Here is a 14,759-nt window from a genome sequence, read left to right as displayed (position 1 = left end):
GATTTCTTTAATGACCAACAGGTCAAGAACTTCTTGTATATATAGTAGTAAATATTTTGTATGTACACTAGTTTAATTGTAACGATATTATTAAGTATATACAGTTAAATTTACACAAAAGTTAAAATTTTTTAAAATCAAAATTCAAAATCGTGCTACACGCAAATGAAAACCGTAAACCAAATAATTACAAAAATAAATGATAACATGCGTTTGTATATGTACATTAATTACGTATTTTGGGCATACAATGCAAGTAATCACAGATGATAAAATATACTTCTATGAAAATTTTTTTTTAATTGCATAAAAAATATTAATTAATGAAAAACCAATGGTATCTTCGATACTACTTCGAACAGTCTCCAGGAAATAAATACTCGTAATTAATTAATTAGGACGAAATTAATATCCAAAGTTATATTGGAAAGCTCGCAAAGAACGCGCCTGTACGACGCACTTATAAAAGTTCATATATTAATCTCAGAAATAGAGTAATTTGTTAATTTTGTAATGTCGAATGAAAATTCCAATTACATCGGTCAGCACCATCTATGAATTTGAACGCGAAACTTGTGTTCCGTTAGTGCCATCTATAACTTTGGACTCGAAGTTTCTGTTCCGTTAACGTCGTCTATGATTTTGGACTCGAAGCTTCTGTTCCGTTAGCGCCATCTATGATGTTGGACTCGAAGCGTGTGCTCTGTTAGCGCCATCTATGCTTTTGGGCACGAAGCTTGTGTTAAGTATTAAGCACTATAAGTATTATTTTTTCTTTTTTCATTTTTTTTTGTTTTCGTTCTAGTACAAATTTGATATTATGAGAAAATTACAAAAATAATATTTACTAAATAATTTTAGTTTATATTTTGTGAATATGTCAAATCGTTTGCTTATATGCTTATAATGATTACACATGGTAATGTGTAATGGACACTTATTTTATCCCTTCTACCCATTACCAATTTTCAACAATTATCATTAATTAATTATAATAACAGAATGGTCATTACTAATATTTTATTAAGTAAAACAGGAAAGTTTACTTCATTTATGTATAAAACGGTTAGAAAAGAATGAACACTGTTTTCATCAATTATTAAATGTACATCTTATTCTTATATACTTTAATACATTACTTCTAAGTAAATTGTACATATCATCAACTTAATCTAAATTATTTTATTAAAAACCTTTTAATAATGTTATGTGACTTATAAAATAATAATTATTTAGTAATTCCCATAGTGTTTCAATCTGTATAAAAAGGCACTACCTGATTTGTTGGAAATTGCTAAATAGCCACTACTTGGTGAAAAATCAATGACTTTAGGCATTGACATATTTGTTTGAAACGTGGGAAAATTTGAGAAAACAGTAAACGATGGTAAATGCATCATTTTAAAAGCATTATGTTTTTTATCTGAAGCCATTGCTAAGATTTCAGAATAAGCATTAAATTTTAAACTTGTAATTGATGTTACAAAATTGAGAATAATTTTTATAGGAACAGGATTTTGATTTTGCAACACAGTCTTAGCTTCATATATATTAACTACACCTTCTTTACTACCTGTTGCTAAAAATTGACTGCTTGGAGACATTGCAATGGAGGTACAAGATAAACATCCATCATCTATAGCTCGATGTATACATAGACGGCTATTTACATCCCAAATGTACATTTCATTACTGTCTTCAGTTGTTTAGAGAAAAATCAAAAAAAGAACATTAACCAAAGAATATGCAATATCGAAATTGAAACCTGATGAAAACATATAACTTACCACCATGTGTAATAAGTGTGTTACTATCTGGTGTAAAGGCTAATGCTCTACACCTTGCATTCATTTTCAAGGTGCTAATAAGCTCTTTAGATGAAGCTGTTAATAAAAAAATTTCACCTGATCGTCCACAAAGTGCTAATATTTTTCCATCTGGAGATACATCGCATTTCTGAATAATTAATTTATACATTTTATTTTCTATAGAAATTGAAATTATCACAAAAATAGTTAAAAATATAATTTTAAAAACCTGCATATTAGTAATTCCGTGTGGTAATAGTATTCTATTTGTTTTTCCACTTATCAAATTGTAGGAATGACAATGTGCATAGTATTGGGAACCAACCAATATCTCTGTACCATTTCTCAAAAACTTTGCTGTACTAATAGGAAACTTCTTGTAATGCATTGTATGTAATTTATTATTTTCAATACCATCTACCTATAATTATATTACACTTTTATATATACTTCCTTTTTGTAAATATGTATATAATTATGTTTTATGCAATTACTTGAAAAAGTGACAGAACTCCAGATGTACCAGCAACCAGGGCTACAGTAGAGGATGGATGGAATTCAACACTTGATACAATGGGGCCTTCTGTATGCGTTTGTTTATTAATTGGTAACAATGCTTTTATATCAATTATATTCTTCGGTAAATTTTTTATTGTAGGTTTTTCTAAATGACAACTATGCTAAAAGAGAATATAGTACATATTTAGATATATAAATTATCAAAGCAGTGAAAAGTTTATATTACCTTTAATATTTCATTATCTAAGTTATCACTTTCTTTATCAATTTTTTCAAGTTTAGCCCATTTTGGATTACCCAAAAGCTGTTTATATTTGTTACATAAGAAATCTTTATATAACTTTTCTGGCACATCGTTGGCTAGTTTACGATTCTGTGCTTTTGCAGCATCTTGTATACTAATAAGAAATGCAAACCATTTAATTAATTTTAGGCTACTTTGTATTATTTATATCATTTGGTACTAAATAACGTATCTTTTTCTTTTATAAAATTTGATATACATACGAATAATGAGCATCATCTTCATCAATCCATGCTGCTCTTTTACAATGTTCTTCATAAATATCAGCTTGTACACACAAATCATTATTTACAGACGTATCACAGTCATTCTTGTCAATATCAGATTCAACAAAATCCTGGTTGGTTGATAAATTGTTTATGATATCACTTGGATCCCCAAATACGATTCTTTCTAACCTGTATATGAATAACATCATAAAATATGTAATTGACTTAAAGAACCGATCATATTATTATTGGGGTTATACCTGGCCTCTTCTTTTGGATCATATTCATTTTTACGTTTTCGTTTTAAAGGCGTAGTATATTTTCGATTATACAATATTTTCGAAGGTATGCGTTTCTTTTTTAATGTTTTATTCATTACCAATTTTTTATATTTTAATTTACCTTCTTTCATAATACACTAGCAGATTTTTATAATTTATTTTCAATATTATTTATAACTTGTTCAAATAATCGAATATAATATACTTCTTTTTAACACACTTGTACCTGCATGCACCACAGTTTTCCTACAACACCATCATTGTTCTCTATACAAATATTTACTTTTACAAAGTAGATCAATTTTTAAATTCTTCTAACATTATAAATATTAAAAATAATAAGATACGTAATCATAATCATAAAAATTGTATGAATTCTAATTATTTTGTAATTAAATTAAATTAGACAATAATCATCGTACTAAATACATGTATATTAGGTAATCAATGTAACAAGCATATATTCTATCAGGCAACAACGTAAATTACACTACATATGAAAGGTGCTAAAAATTTCTTTTCAATTTAAAAAATATTTTTGGAAACATAAAAGAATCATTTTAAAAAATTGTTCAAAAAATTTATTTTACGATATTTCTGAAATAATTGCCTTCATTTCTGCCTAACTAATACATATACGTGATTATAGAATACATTGGACGTATATATCGAGATAATTAAAACTTTAATGTATAATCAATATAAATAAAACTTCAACCCTCTTCGTTCAAAGACGATAACGAAGATTTAGAATCAATGTCAGAAGACAGATGTTCTTCTATCGCAAATAACGAAGGGCACTTTGGTTGATATTGTTCCACAGCTTCCAACAGACTGTTTGGATATCCAGGAGAATAATATCTAAAACCACAAGTCCAAGAATTCATAATATAAAAGAAGGATAATAGTTACTAAACATATGAACAATTCATCCATTTATAAATTGTTTATGTAAAAATAAGTTTTAATAAAACAAATAGTGAAAGCAAAATTAAATTTATAAATGTATGTTCATAGTTAATTCAATGTTGTATGAAACTAATAACAATAAATATAAAATGTTATAAATTACATTATATTAATCATAGAAATTATCGAGTTGGGTCAAAATTATTGATCCATTAAAATCCAAGTTTATATTTTTCCAATGTAACCAGCTGTGACAATATGGCGGTCGCGCCGTATATTACTTGTCCGATTTAAATTAAGACACGCGATCCAGAAACGGAGCTGCAGTTATTTGTACTCGTTGTTCGTGTAAACGACTCTGAGAAGGCTGTATATTTTTCATTAACAAGAATTCACGTTTCTGGATTCCCTCGGTAAGTAAGTCATTACTAGGGTTATGTCACAAGCAACTAGTGTTTTTTTTTTATGATTATCTACTCTTACCATTGCCTTTATATGTACATATGTGCTTCTTTGCATGCACTGATATTATAATTACGTTACTGTATAAAATAATTTGACTTCAGATATTAAGAAAAGCAACAATTGTTTAAGTAAAATAACATTTTATACTATCACATGCACCTTAATAATATGATATTATAATTTAAAAATTATAAAACATAGTTTCCTTTAATAATATTAAAGTTATAATTATTACACATATTATTGTTTAATATACCACACTTTCATTAGAGTAACAATAATATTTAATAATGTTTTAAAAATGTGGTATTAAAGATATAAGATAATCCATATTCTCAAAATTATTTTTAAATGAAATAATCTCCAAGAGGAGTATGAAATTAAACACAACCTGACAATTTCTTCTGGAAAACAGCAATTTATAATTTGTATATATTCCAAAAGTGTTGAACCAGAATCAGCTTGGATTTCTTGTACTTTCTTTAAACCACCAGACGTTACAAACAATCTTCTTGCCCTTGCATCATGAGGCAAAATCTATATAAAAATAATAAATTATCAGAAAAGTAGATGTAAAATGTTTTAAACACTTCTCATTAACTATGTGTATGAATAAGCATTAAGGGAAACAGTATATATCACTTTGCATATTAAAATTTGCCTAATAATAAAACTCCCTTATATACATTATTTAGTTATCTAGCATGCATTTACTTTTTTAAATGTTTCCATTTGTAACAAATACAAATCATTTGAGATACCTCCTTTAAAATATGATAGTATATTTGTGATTCAGTTAAAACAAGTTATATTAAAAATCATTAGAAAATTCTTAAAATTGAAAATTTTAGAAAAATTGTGGGATTTACATGATAAAAATATCCTTTTTACGGTATGAACCAATAAAAATTCTTTATATTTTTCGTATATTTGCTATAGTATCAGGTAAAATATTGTACGCAATAAATATGCTTAATTAATTTATTTAATAATATATGGAAATATACTGTCCTTTTCCTCTTTACCACTATACATATTACAAACATTTCACGTAACACATTATAGCTGAAGCCACATTTGTTCACATATTCCATCATCGTTCGTCGCCCGAAATATCTCATTTTCGAAAACAAAATTCCAGAACAAAGACGTAAGATAACGCGTCTGTGACAAATCTGTTAATAAGCTAAAAAATTCTGTTACCGTTTAAGTAAATTTTATTTGTCAACATTAACAATATTATTATTCATAATACGATGTAAATTATTACATTTTTTTCAGCTGATTCTGTGTGATACCAAAAGATCGGCCGCCAAGGGAACGGAAGGAGGTTTAGGATCTTTTTTTTCATAATTACTCTCAGGGTTAATCTTAAATTGTTGCTGTTTAGCTTTTTTATTATAAAATACTATTTCTTAATAAAATATAATCTGAAGCAATTTTGCATATTGGACAGAAGATTCTCTAAACTTTTAAAATACTTGAAAATGATTTATTACAAAAATAAAAATTAAAAAGGAATATGCATGTAACAATATGCAAAAAAAAAATATGAAAAAGAAATTGAAGTATTAAGTAATAAACAATACTTTAAATACGATGATTTTAATAAAATAGTTGAAATAGAAATTTAATAAAGTATCAAAGATAAAAATCAAGGTTGAAGATTGTTATGAGATTTAAAGTATTGGAATTAAAAGATAACAAGACAAGTCAGATGCCTTAAAGTTCAAACATATAAGAACATAAGTGATACATGGAGATGATATCATTGTATACAAAAGCTAAATTGTACTGTTCATAATATTTCTAGCAAATATTCCTGGCGTGATTAACATAAAAGTCTGTCATTTATAAGAAGTTAACTTGTTGTAAAGTCACGCAGTGTAATCACAGAAGTTATATAGACCACATAAAAAGTATTCTCCATATACTTTCTGTAACTGAACTCTGTGAAACATATGTTGAATATTATAAAACGTGGGCATAAAGAATTCTGTTTTGATAATAAATAAGAAAGTGAAAAATTGATAATAGACATGATAAACAATCAACATTGTGTTATTCTTAATTCTGGGGAGACCAACAGTTATCACCAGCCGGTCTCTGCAAAACCATCTGTTGTTTCTGTATCTAGTATCGATTCTGATGTAAGTGATAGAAGAGATGTACGTGAAGAACTTTATGCTGGAATCTTCAGAAGACACAGGAAGACCATACTTGTATTAGGCAGTTTTCTCAAAATGTTAAGGGTGAATAGAAATATGAACAATTATGCTAGTATTAAACCTAATGATGAAAATGATGAATAAAAATAATTTTATTGCATGAATGAAGTAGAAGACCAAGTTTAATTTTTTATACTGGAAACAATTAAGCTGGTATATTGCTTTGTAAAAAAAGAAAAAAAAATTTAGAAAGAAAGAAAGAATCAAATGTAATGTTATAAGTACTAAAATTAATATAATTTAACTTTTTGAACATGATTTTACTTGTTAATCATTTCTCTTAAAATGAAACTTATCTTACGTAAGGTATTATCTTGGCAAATATTTATCTTTTAATTACATACAACTATCATATATTATGTTTAAATTTGTTTGCTATAATGACTAGTGGATCATAAATTTGTGCTTATTTTATGTTTTATGATGAGGGAATTATATGAATCTATGTTGTTGCTTTTAAAGCATTATTAATTGATAAAAATATTTACATGTCCTTTATAACATGTTATTTTTAAATATAAAAATTACTGCACAAATTATTATTTATTATATTTTTTACAAAGCAAAACTTTTAATTAAAATATAGAATATCTTATATCATTTGATATGATATTTGTAATTTTGTTTCATATTTCTTTTTCATAGTCTTGCTTTTTTCACAAAAAAAAAAATTCAATTCTTTTCCCAATCTTACAAGGTAAATAGATATTCAAGTACTAAACTATAAAAGTAATTAATCATTTATTTATATTTTCAAGCATTTTTATTATAAATGTGTAATGTAATGTAGTAATGTAATCTTTTTTTTTTTTTTTTTTTTTCATTTTTCAGAGATACTTGGATAGATTGCATGCTCTGAACCGAATATATGCCTTAATTGCTTTACAATTTGAAATTGTTATACAACAAAAATTTTGGTGAAACTATGAAATTCTAATTATTGTATTCTATTTATGTGTACTCTAATTTAGTTGAAGTAGATATTTTTAAGATGAAAACAAATTATGAATCTTTATAAAGATTTACCATACCAATTATCTTAGTTGAAACTGTTTCCTATCATTTGTTTTAATGTATATCCTGTCCCTTACTTCAATTCTTGTTAAAATAGATTTTTTTTTTAAATATTTCGAGGAAAGAAGACCAAAAAAAAAAAAGGAAAGAAAAATGCGGTACAAATAAAAATCAGCAAAATATCTATAACAAAATGAAAGTAACTACTACTGCCAATTATATACAATACATTTCTTTACTTAAGTTGGTAAAAAAATAAAACTGGTTCCACTGATAATGCAATTTGGGTGAAAATTAATATTAGTTAACTCTTCTGGAATGTAACTTCAACAATCTTCTGTTATTTACAACTACAATTTTGATATTACTAGTCTGTTTATATCAAATACTGCCATTAAAAAATACATACAAACATATGATATAATAAATACAATTAGTATAGCTTAATAAAAAAATATGTTTGAATATTTAAAACTGCAACTAAACTTTTTATATAAGAAGCACTTAATGATTCAATCATTCTTATACTTTAGCCGAACCATTAATTGTCGTAAGACTGAGAAATGTGCTTTTTCAAAATATAGTATGTGCCATAATATTCGGAGACAAGTATTAAAAATAAAAATAATTAAAATGATCTTAGGCAATTGTCAATTTTTTCACTTTCTATCAATCCAGTATTAAATAACTGTAACAACATATGGCATATCAAGATTGTTATTTTTTAATAGAAATGTGTCATTTCATATTATGTTCAGTAAAGTCAAATTATATGTAATGCAGTCTTGAAGTAGTTAAAATATATACAAAACACGCAAGTAATACAAATGTTAAAACATAAATTATACAAGTGTAGAATAATGATAAAACAAAGTTTAGTTGTCAGAATTCTGTAATAGTCTTTGTAATAAAAAAAAAATCATTTAGCCAATAAAATTATTTGTCCAATTTTACAAATAAGCAATTTTTCATACAGCTTGATAATGCTTTGTATATGTATATATATGCGCGCGCGCATAAACAAAATGAATAATTGCACAGAGACATAAAATTGTTATGAAACAATTATTATATGTGATAATAAACTATCGTTTGGATAAATTGCATTATAATGCATTAATTTATATAATTGATTTTCGTGTATGCATGTGATAAATAATGAAACACGAACGTTTTACTTTTATTAAAAATTATAATAAAAATACTATTTTAATTATTGTACTGTTATGTCTGAACTTGTAAGTCCTATGTACAACTTGTAAGCATATGTATAAAGTAAACAATTATATACAAAGTAAGATACCGATTATACTCCTTACCTTACTAAATTGTCCAAGCACATATTTCAGAATATTAGGTGGCGAATCATGTAATAAAGGTTCCAAAGCTTCAATATACGTACATTTTTGTAATATTTGTTTCAATGCTGTATTACATTTTGCTTTGAGATCTTCTGAACTATTTGGATGATTGTAAAGCTAAAAAATAGTATAACAATGAACAACTAATAGCAACATAATGTAAAAGAATATTTGACACACACTTGTAATATCTTTGAAAGAATGTTTGCAACTGCAACTGCTTTTGCATGTTCTGATGTATGTTTTCCAATTTGACCAACTGCCCATACAGTAATGGCAAGTGTATGGTCATCATTTTCTTCATGTAATATAGTAGATAGAAGAACAATTCCCTGTAACAAATATTCGTTCCCTATTTTTTAAAAATATCATAACAACCATATCGAAACACTATACTTTAGATCCTATAATTGCAATGGCTAACTGGTCTGAGTAACCAGCGATATATCCAATTGCCATTATTGCTGGTAATCTGACTGTTAATTTTGCAGTGCTAATTAATTCAAGAAGTGCACCAATACCACCAATATTCACAGTTAGTTGAGCCATCTAAGGAAAAATATGATTACGATAAAATAGTATATTGTAAATAAATTAAATTTTAATTTTTTACTTCTAATGTATGTTTACAAATTTCCCTGGTTAACATTGCAGCAGCTTTAACAACACACTCATCAGGATGTGCCATATGTACAAGAACATCAGGGAAAATCTCAGTTTCAATAACAGATTCCGCTAGGTGCACAGAATGTTTCGCTATACTGCTTAATGCCAAAAGAACTTGACGCTGTGTACATTGTTGATAAGTAAAATATTATACTATAAAATAATTTGTAACTATATTTACTACATGTTGTAAACTATATTTACTTTATATTACCTTTAACTTAGTATCTGGATTAGATAATGCCTTTGCCAAGAAAGGAATGGCCCCTGCATCGACAATAGTTTCTGCAAGATCTATATTATGTTTGCTTATATCAAATAAAGCAGATGCACTAATTTGTTTTAAACATAATTCAGGTTCTTGTAAAGATAAAACCAAAAATGGGACAGCTCCTATGAACAATATAATTGATATTCTAAGTATTCAAATATAATTTAATGTAATAATTTATATACCTGTGTCAACTGCAGCTTGAGCTAAGCTTTTATTATGCCTAGCAATATATCCTAATGCCCAAGTAGCAGCTTCCTTGACACCAGAATCAAAATCTTCTAGACAAGTTATTATAGTATCTAATCCATTATTTTGAATTACCATAGATGCTAATTCTGCAGAATGTCTAGCAATTGCACGTAAAACAAATAGGGCTGCTTTCTTATAAAATTTCTATAACAAATATGCTTCAATGTTTTTATGATTTATTTGTCATATGTTAAATCACAATAAATTTTACTAAAAAAGAAAAAAAAATATCATTTTCTACAACTAAAGTGCTTACATTCATACATTTTGTTTAGCAATATTCTTCAATAATTCAGGTAAAATATCCATTCTCACAACACCTTGTGCTAATCTATGATTGTTATTTGCAATTTTTCCCAATGCAACAGCAGCCATGTGCTGAATAGATGGTACAAGGTCTGTTAGCAAAGGACATAAAAGATCCAAAACTCCAGCAGCTTCTAAACAATCTATAGTATTGGGTTTTGAAGCAAAGTCAGCAACAGATTGAACAAAGAGTAAACGAGCCTTTTGGTATTGATCAAAAACTATAAAGACATGATAATCATAAATATTAACATTACTAGATATATTGAATATTATAGAAAAATATTAGAGTTTGTGAAAGAAAAAGAAAAATATAAAATTTTGTTGTATATTTTTACATTAATGATGTTCGAAAACACCACTAAATTTTTACTGAAAATGTCAAAAATAATTTAGAAGTTGTACCTTGTAAGATCGAACGTGCTGTCATATTTGCTTATTATAAATTTTTAAACATACATGTAGTATTAATATTTTTAATACGTTTTTATGTGATTTAACTTTAGAAAACTGTCATCATATGTTTGAAAACGAAAAACTACCGCCCCTTGCACACTATATAATATAGCGACCCTATAAAACAAATGTTTGATCGAATAGAATATAGAGACGTAAATTGTCGAAGGGAATATAGTAATAAAAAGATAGAACAATATTTTTTATGTAATATTTATTAATATTAAACAATGTCCGAAGATTTAATTTCTAAAGAAAAAAAATTCCATCAGTTAAATAAAGAACTTAAGCAAAAAGCGTACAATTTGGTCGCAAAAATAGATTATGCTGTTAATACTTATAATAATGAATGTTCAGTGTTTAATTCGCGGAAGTATAATAATGTAAATCTGACAAAAGAAAAAACAGTATTTTCAAATAGTATAATGATGCAAACTGAGAGTAATTTTAAGGTTTTGGTTAAACAAAATTCATCTTTACCACAAATTTTTGATCAATTCTCAACATTGAAATCGTAAGTAGAGAAGTGCAATTATTTATTTTTAATAATCATATTTTAACATGTAAATTGATATCAACCAACTACTTTCGATATATTAAATTTATATTAATTTAAAAAAATAGTTGATTACAATTTTAGACTTTTTTATTATAATATATTTTAAATTAACTACATAATTTTCTAATTATAATTTATAAAAAAAATCAATACAAATAATTGACATAAATGTTTTTCATATTATTTATGTGTTAGGACATTGGAATCCAAAAAGGATAATGAGAATGAAGTTTTCAAAGAAAGAAATCTGGCAAATAAGACTGTTTTAAATTTTTTAAAAGCTAAGATAGATATATTACATAATGAGCTTCAATCAATGCAAATTGAATATAAAAAAAAGGTGTATAAAATTCATATAGTCATAAGAATATTTATTTGATTAAGTTTCATATAATTACATTGTAAAAATTTTATATAATTTATGGCTTTTAGGTTTAAGTTGTATTGAATAAAAATTATATCTTAACATTTCACTTGTGTTGTAACTACTTTCTTCAGGAGTTGATTAAAACATAAAGGTTAGTTTGTGGTTATTGGTTAACAGCATGTCAATTCATTTACAAAAAGTTAGGTACAATACTAATGAAATGTTTGAACATAATTTCTATTAAATACATTTTATATCTAGTCCCAAAATGTAATTGCTATGTTATACTTTTAGTGTGATATTTGCAAAAATTTGGACTCTGAGAATAAAAAAGTGGAAATTAAATTGAAGGCAGAAATAGAATCATTAAAAGAAATAATCACAAAATTAGAAAATACTAATAAGGAGTTGCAGTGTCAATCGCAGACTCTGAATACAGAAAATTTAACTTTGAAAAAAGTATGAGTTATTAACAAATATATTTAACTATATTGTACTATATATTTATATGATATATTTATAATAGGACTTGGATAAACTTCAGAAGCAAATGAAAATAATAGATCATCAATCTAATAGTTACATTACAAGATTAAATAGATCTCTAGAAAATAATGATAAACTTAAAAATGCACTTAAAAATTTTGAAGTAGAAGAGAAGGTGCGATTTATAGAAATATTTATTATTAGCCAAGAAACTTATATTGCATGAATTAATTTTAGATATTTTTCTATTTGCTGTTTTTATAGGAATTAAAGACTCAAATTAGAAAGTTACAAGAAGATAAAAAATTAACAATTAATTATTTGGGAAAGCAACTTTCAGAACTGATACAAGTATTTAAGAAACAAATGTTAATTGTAGATAACTTAAAGAAGCAAAATGTATGTATACATTTTAACCTTTTTATATAAAATTACATGTAAAAATTAAAACATTTTTATATATATTTTATATCATATATTTTATAATTTACATATTTTTATATACTATGATATATACTTTAATTTATTTCATAATTCATATGTATATATTTTATTATTAAATTAAAATTTATTTATGTATGTATATATGTATATAAACATAAATACACACAAGGCATGCTTAGTGGCAGTTGGACAACTAAAATTAACAAAAGAAGATTTTTCAAGATTATTGGATCAGAAACCTGAAAATTTATAATATATTGTATATAAAACATTTATTAAACAACTATTGTAATTCATACATTGCAAAAGATGGAATAATTTTGTTGCATAGCCATACATTTTATACAATTTTATAGTACATGATATTACATAACATATTTTATGAAACTACAATATTTAATAAATTACCTGTCTGTCATTATGAAAATTGAAAGTTTTGTAATTCTTTCTGTTTTACAATTTATCCCAATATCTTTTTCTCAGTTTTTCCTTTTTTTTTTCTTATAAGGAGAGTGCAAGTTCCTCGGGTCATCAATTTAGTTGAAACTTTACAGGTTTGTAGATTTCAATATGCAGTTCAAGAATATATATCATTATAGCCGAAACTACTCAATAGTTTTTGAGATATTTATGATTAAAGTTTTATTACATTTTTAACTATAGATTTATTTCCAATAATTTTCAAATAGAGTTGTGGCCTAACAGCGACATTCGAGAATTCCTATGCTGGAGGTCCGTGGTTCATAGTTTTGGTAGTTTTTTTCAATCTATTTGTTACTTTGTATTCATTTTTCGCCTATGAAAACACTGTAAATAAAATTCGTTACTAAAAAAATTTATTTATTATGCTTTCTTATGTTAGTATATATTTATTACAAAATAATAAGATTATGCGAGAAAAACACTTTTCTACAACAATCTTATTTACTACGGAAAGAAAACGAAAATATAAATAATCATTAGATACAAAAAATATAAAACCTATCGCTCATGTAAGTATTAATTAGTAAATTAAACACTGTATAAGAATGTTGCCTATAATTCCAACTTTGCTGTGCAGCTATAAATGTTCATGAATTAATTACGGAAATTTCGAAATTTATTAATTTTCTACTGCTGAATTGATTTATTAAAATGCATCAGGAGCACATAACCAAAGTTAGTAACCTACTCAAAGAAAATCACTGTCATCCATGATTTTAAACTTGAAGCTCGAATAAGGCACAAAGAACATAGATTGCGTCTGGAGATCGCCTAAAACCAACGTGATGTGGAGGACGAAATAAATAAAACAATAAAACTAGACAATCAGCATTCATTTCTTTACCTGGCAGACGACAAATATACAAAGGTACGCCTTTATAACGCAATTATAAAAGTTCATAAATTAATCACAGAAATTAAGTGATTCGTTAATTTTTCTTCAAGTGAACGGGAGAGAAATGAACGGGAAATGAGAAAAAATTGCAAACAAATGCCAGAAGCATTGTTGTGTCCATGCAGATTTGTTGTGAAAAGACAATATTCTGTTGAAATAAACCGGCACATGCAACAGTAGAAAAATATTGGGTTCATGGAATATCACGAGCATAGAGCCATTAGATGCCAAGAATTATATAAATGGAATATAGATAGTAAATATTGCATTAAAACTAAAATGTGTGGAAATATCAATAGGAACTTGGAAACTATAAAAGCTGTAGGAATAATGGGCTGTGGCACATGGAATTAATTGGGCCAATAAAGACAACGTTAAAGGGAGGTAAAAGGTAGGTCTTTCATGCTGATGATTATTAGAAAAAAGAACCATTTGGTTGACTGATTTGTAAATGATTAAAGATTTAATACGAAATA

At 26.1% G+C, this 14,759-nt stretch overlaps 4 protein-coding genes across 4 annotated transcripts; 2 read left to right on the top strand and 2 right to left on the bottom strand.

The window, feature by feature from the left end:
* Nucleotides 1-1,219: 1,219 nt before the first annotated feature.
* On the bottom strand, nt 1,220-3,252 carry wcd (U3 small nucleolar RNA-associated protein 18 homolog wicked). Its single transcript, XM_017911701.1, has 7 exons — nt 3,101-3,252; nt 2,835-3,029; nt 2,554-2,725; nt 2,303-2,488; nt 2,038-2,229; nt 1,788-1,956; nt 1,220-1,696 (listed from the first exon to the last, which is right to left on the bottom strand). The coding sequence occupies exons 1-7, from the start codon at nt 3,250-3,252 to the stop codon at nt 1,233-1,235; spliced, it is 1,530 nt and encodes a 509-aa protein (XP_017767190.1). The 3' UTR covers nt 1,220-1,232.
* A 535-nt stretch (nt 3,253-3,787) lies between these two features.
* On the bottom strand, nt 3,788-11,023 carry LOC108555855 (sperm-associated antigen 6). The gene is made up of 10 exons (XM_017911697.1): nt 10,999-11,023; nt 10,552-10,814; nt 10,221-10,431; nt 9,979-10,157; nt 9,712-9,885; nt 9,495-9,647; nt 9,281-9,430; nt 9,057-9,215; nt 4,887-5,032; nt 3,788-3,982 (listed from the first exon to the last, which is right to left on the bottom strand). The coding sequence occupies exons 1-10, from the start codon at nt 11,021-11,023 to the stop codon at nt 3,835-3,837; spliced, it is 1,608 nt and encodes a 535-aa protein (XP_017767186.1). The 3' UTR covers nt 3,788-3,834.
* Nucleotides 6,126-7,644, top strand: LOC108555856 (uncharacterized). The gene is made up of 2 exons (XM_017911698.1): nt 6,126-6,747; nt 7,555-7,644. Exons 1-2 carry the CDS (start codon nt 6,535-6,537, stop codon nt 7,642-7,644), a joined length of 303 nt encoding a protein of 100 aa, XP_017767187.1. The 5' UTR covers nt 6,126-6,534.
* A 256-nt stretch (nt 11,024-11,279) lies between the features above and the next one.
* Nucleotides 11,280-13,158, top strand: LOC108555868 (origin recognition complex subunit 1). The gene is made up of 6 exons (XM_017911711.1): nt 11,280-11,563; nt 11,804-11,948; nt 12,270-12,434; nt 12,502-12,636; nt 12,726-12,860; nt 13,075-13,158. Exons 1-6 carry the CDS (start codon nt 11,280-11,282, stop codon nt 13,156-13,158), a joined length of 948 nt encoding a protein of 315 aa, XP_017767200.1.
* The last annotated feature ends 1,601 nt before the right edge of the window (nt 13,159-14,759 follow it).

Source organism: Eufriesea mexicana, unplaced genomic scaffold (assembly GCF_001483705.2).
Source record: "Eufriesea mexicana isolate 0111107269 unplaced genomic scaffold, ASM148370v2 scaffold305, whole genome shotgun sequence".
NCBI classification, from domain to species: Eukaryota; Metazoa; Arthropoda; class Insecta; order Hymenoptera; family Apidae; genus Eufriesea; species Eufriesea mexicana.
This window is presented reverse-complemented; position numbering and strand designations above follow the sequence as displayed.

Excerpts from the sequence above, each read along its gene's own strand:
- wcd (XM_017911701.1), bottom strand. The coding sequence starts at position 3,252 with ATGAAAGAAGGTAAATTAAAATATAAAAAATTGGTAATGAATAAAACA. Across the intron at positions 2,726-2,834 it reads GAAGATGATGCTCATTATTC|TATACAAGATGCTGCAAAAG; the intron begins GTATGTATATCA and ends ATTTCTTATTAG. Across the intron at positions 2,489-2,553 it reads TAGATAATGAAATATTAAAG|CATAGTTGTCATTTAGAAAA; the intron begins GTAATATAAACT and ends ATTCTCTTTTAG.
- LOC108555856 (XM_017911698.1), top strand. The coding sequence starts at position 6,535 with ATGATAAACAATCAACATTGTGTTATTCTTAATTCTGGGGAGACCAAC. Across the intron at positions 6,748-7,554 it reads GTTTTCTCAAAATGTTAAGG|AGATACTTGGATAGATTGCA; the intron begins GTGAATAGAAAT and ends TTCATTTTTCAG.
- LOC108555855 (XM_017911697.1), bottom strand. The coding sequence starts at position 11,023 with ATGACAGCACGTTCGATCTTACAAG. Across the intron at positions 9,648-9,711 it reads TTTGTAAACATACATTAGAA|ATGGCTCAACTAACTGTGAA; the intron begins GTAAAAAATTAA and ends ATTTTTCCTTAG. Across the intron at positions 9,216-9,280 it reads TTCTTTCAAAGATATTACAA|CTTTACAATCATCCAAATAG; the intron begins GTGTGTGTCAAA and ends ACTATTTTTTAG.
- LOC108555868 (XM_017911711.1), top strand. The coding sequence starts at position 11,280 with ATGTCCGAAGATTTAATTTCTAAAGAAAAAAAATTCCATCAGTTAAAT. Across the intron at positions 11,564-11,803 it reads CAATTCTCAACATTGAAATC|GACATTGGAATCCAAAAAGG; the intron begins GTAAGTAGAGAA and ends TTTATGTGTTAG. Across the intron at positions 12,637-12,725 it reads ATTTTGAAGTAGAAGAGAAG|GAATTAAAGACTCAAATTAG; the intron begins GTGCGATTTATA and ends CTGTTTTTATAG.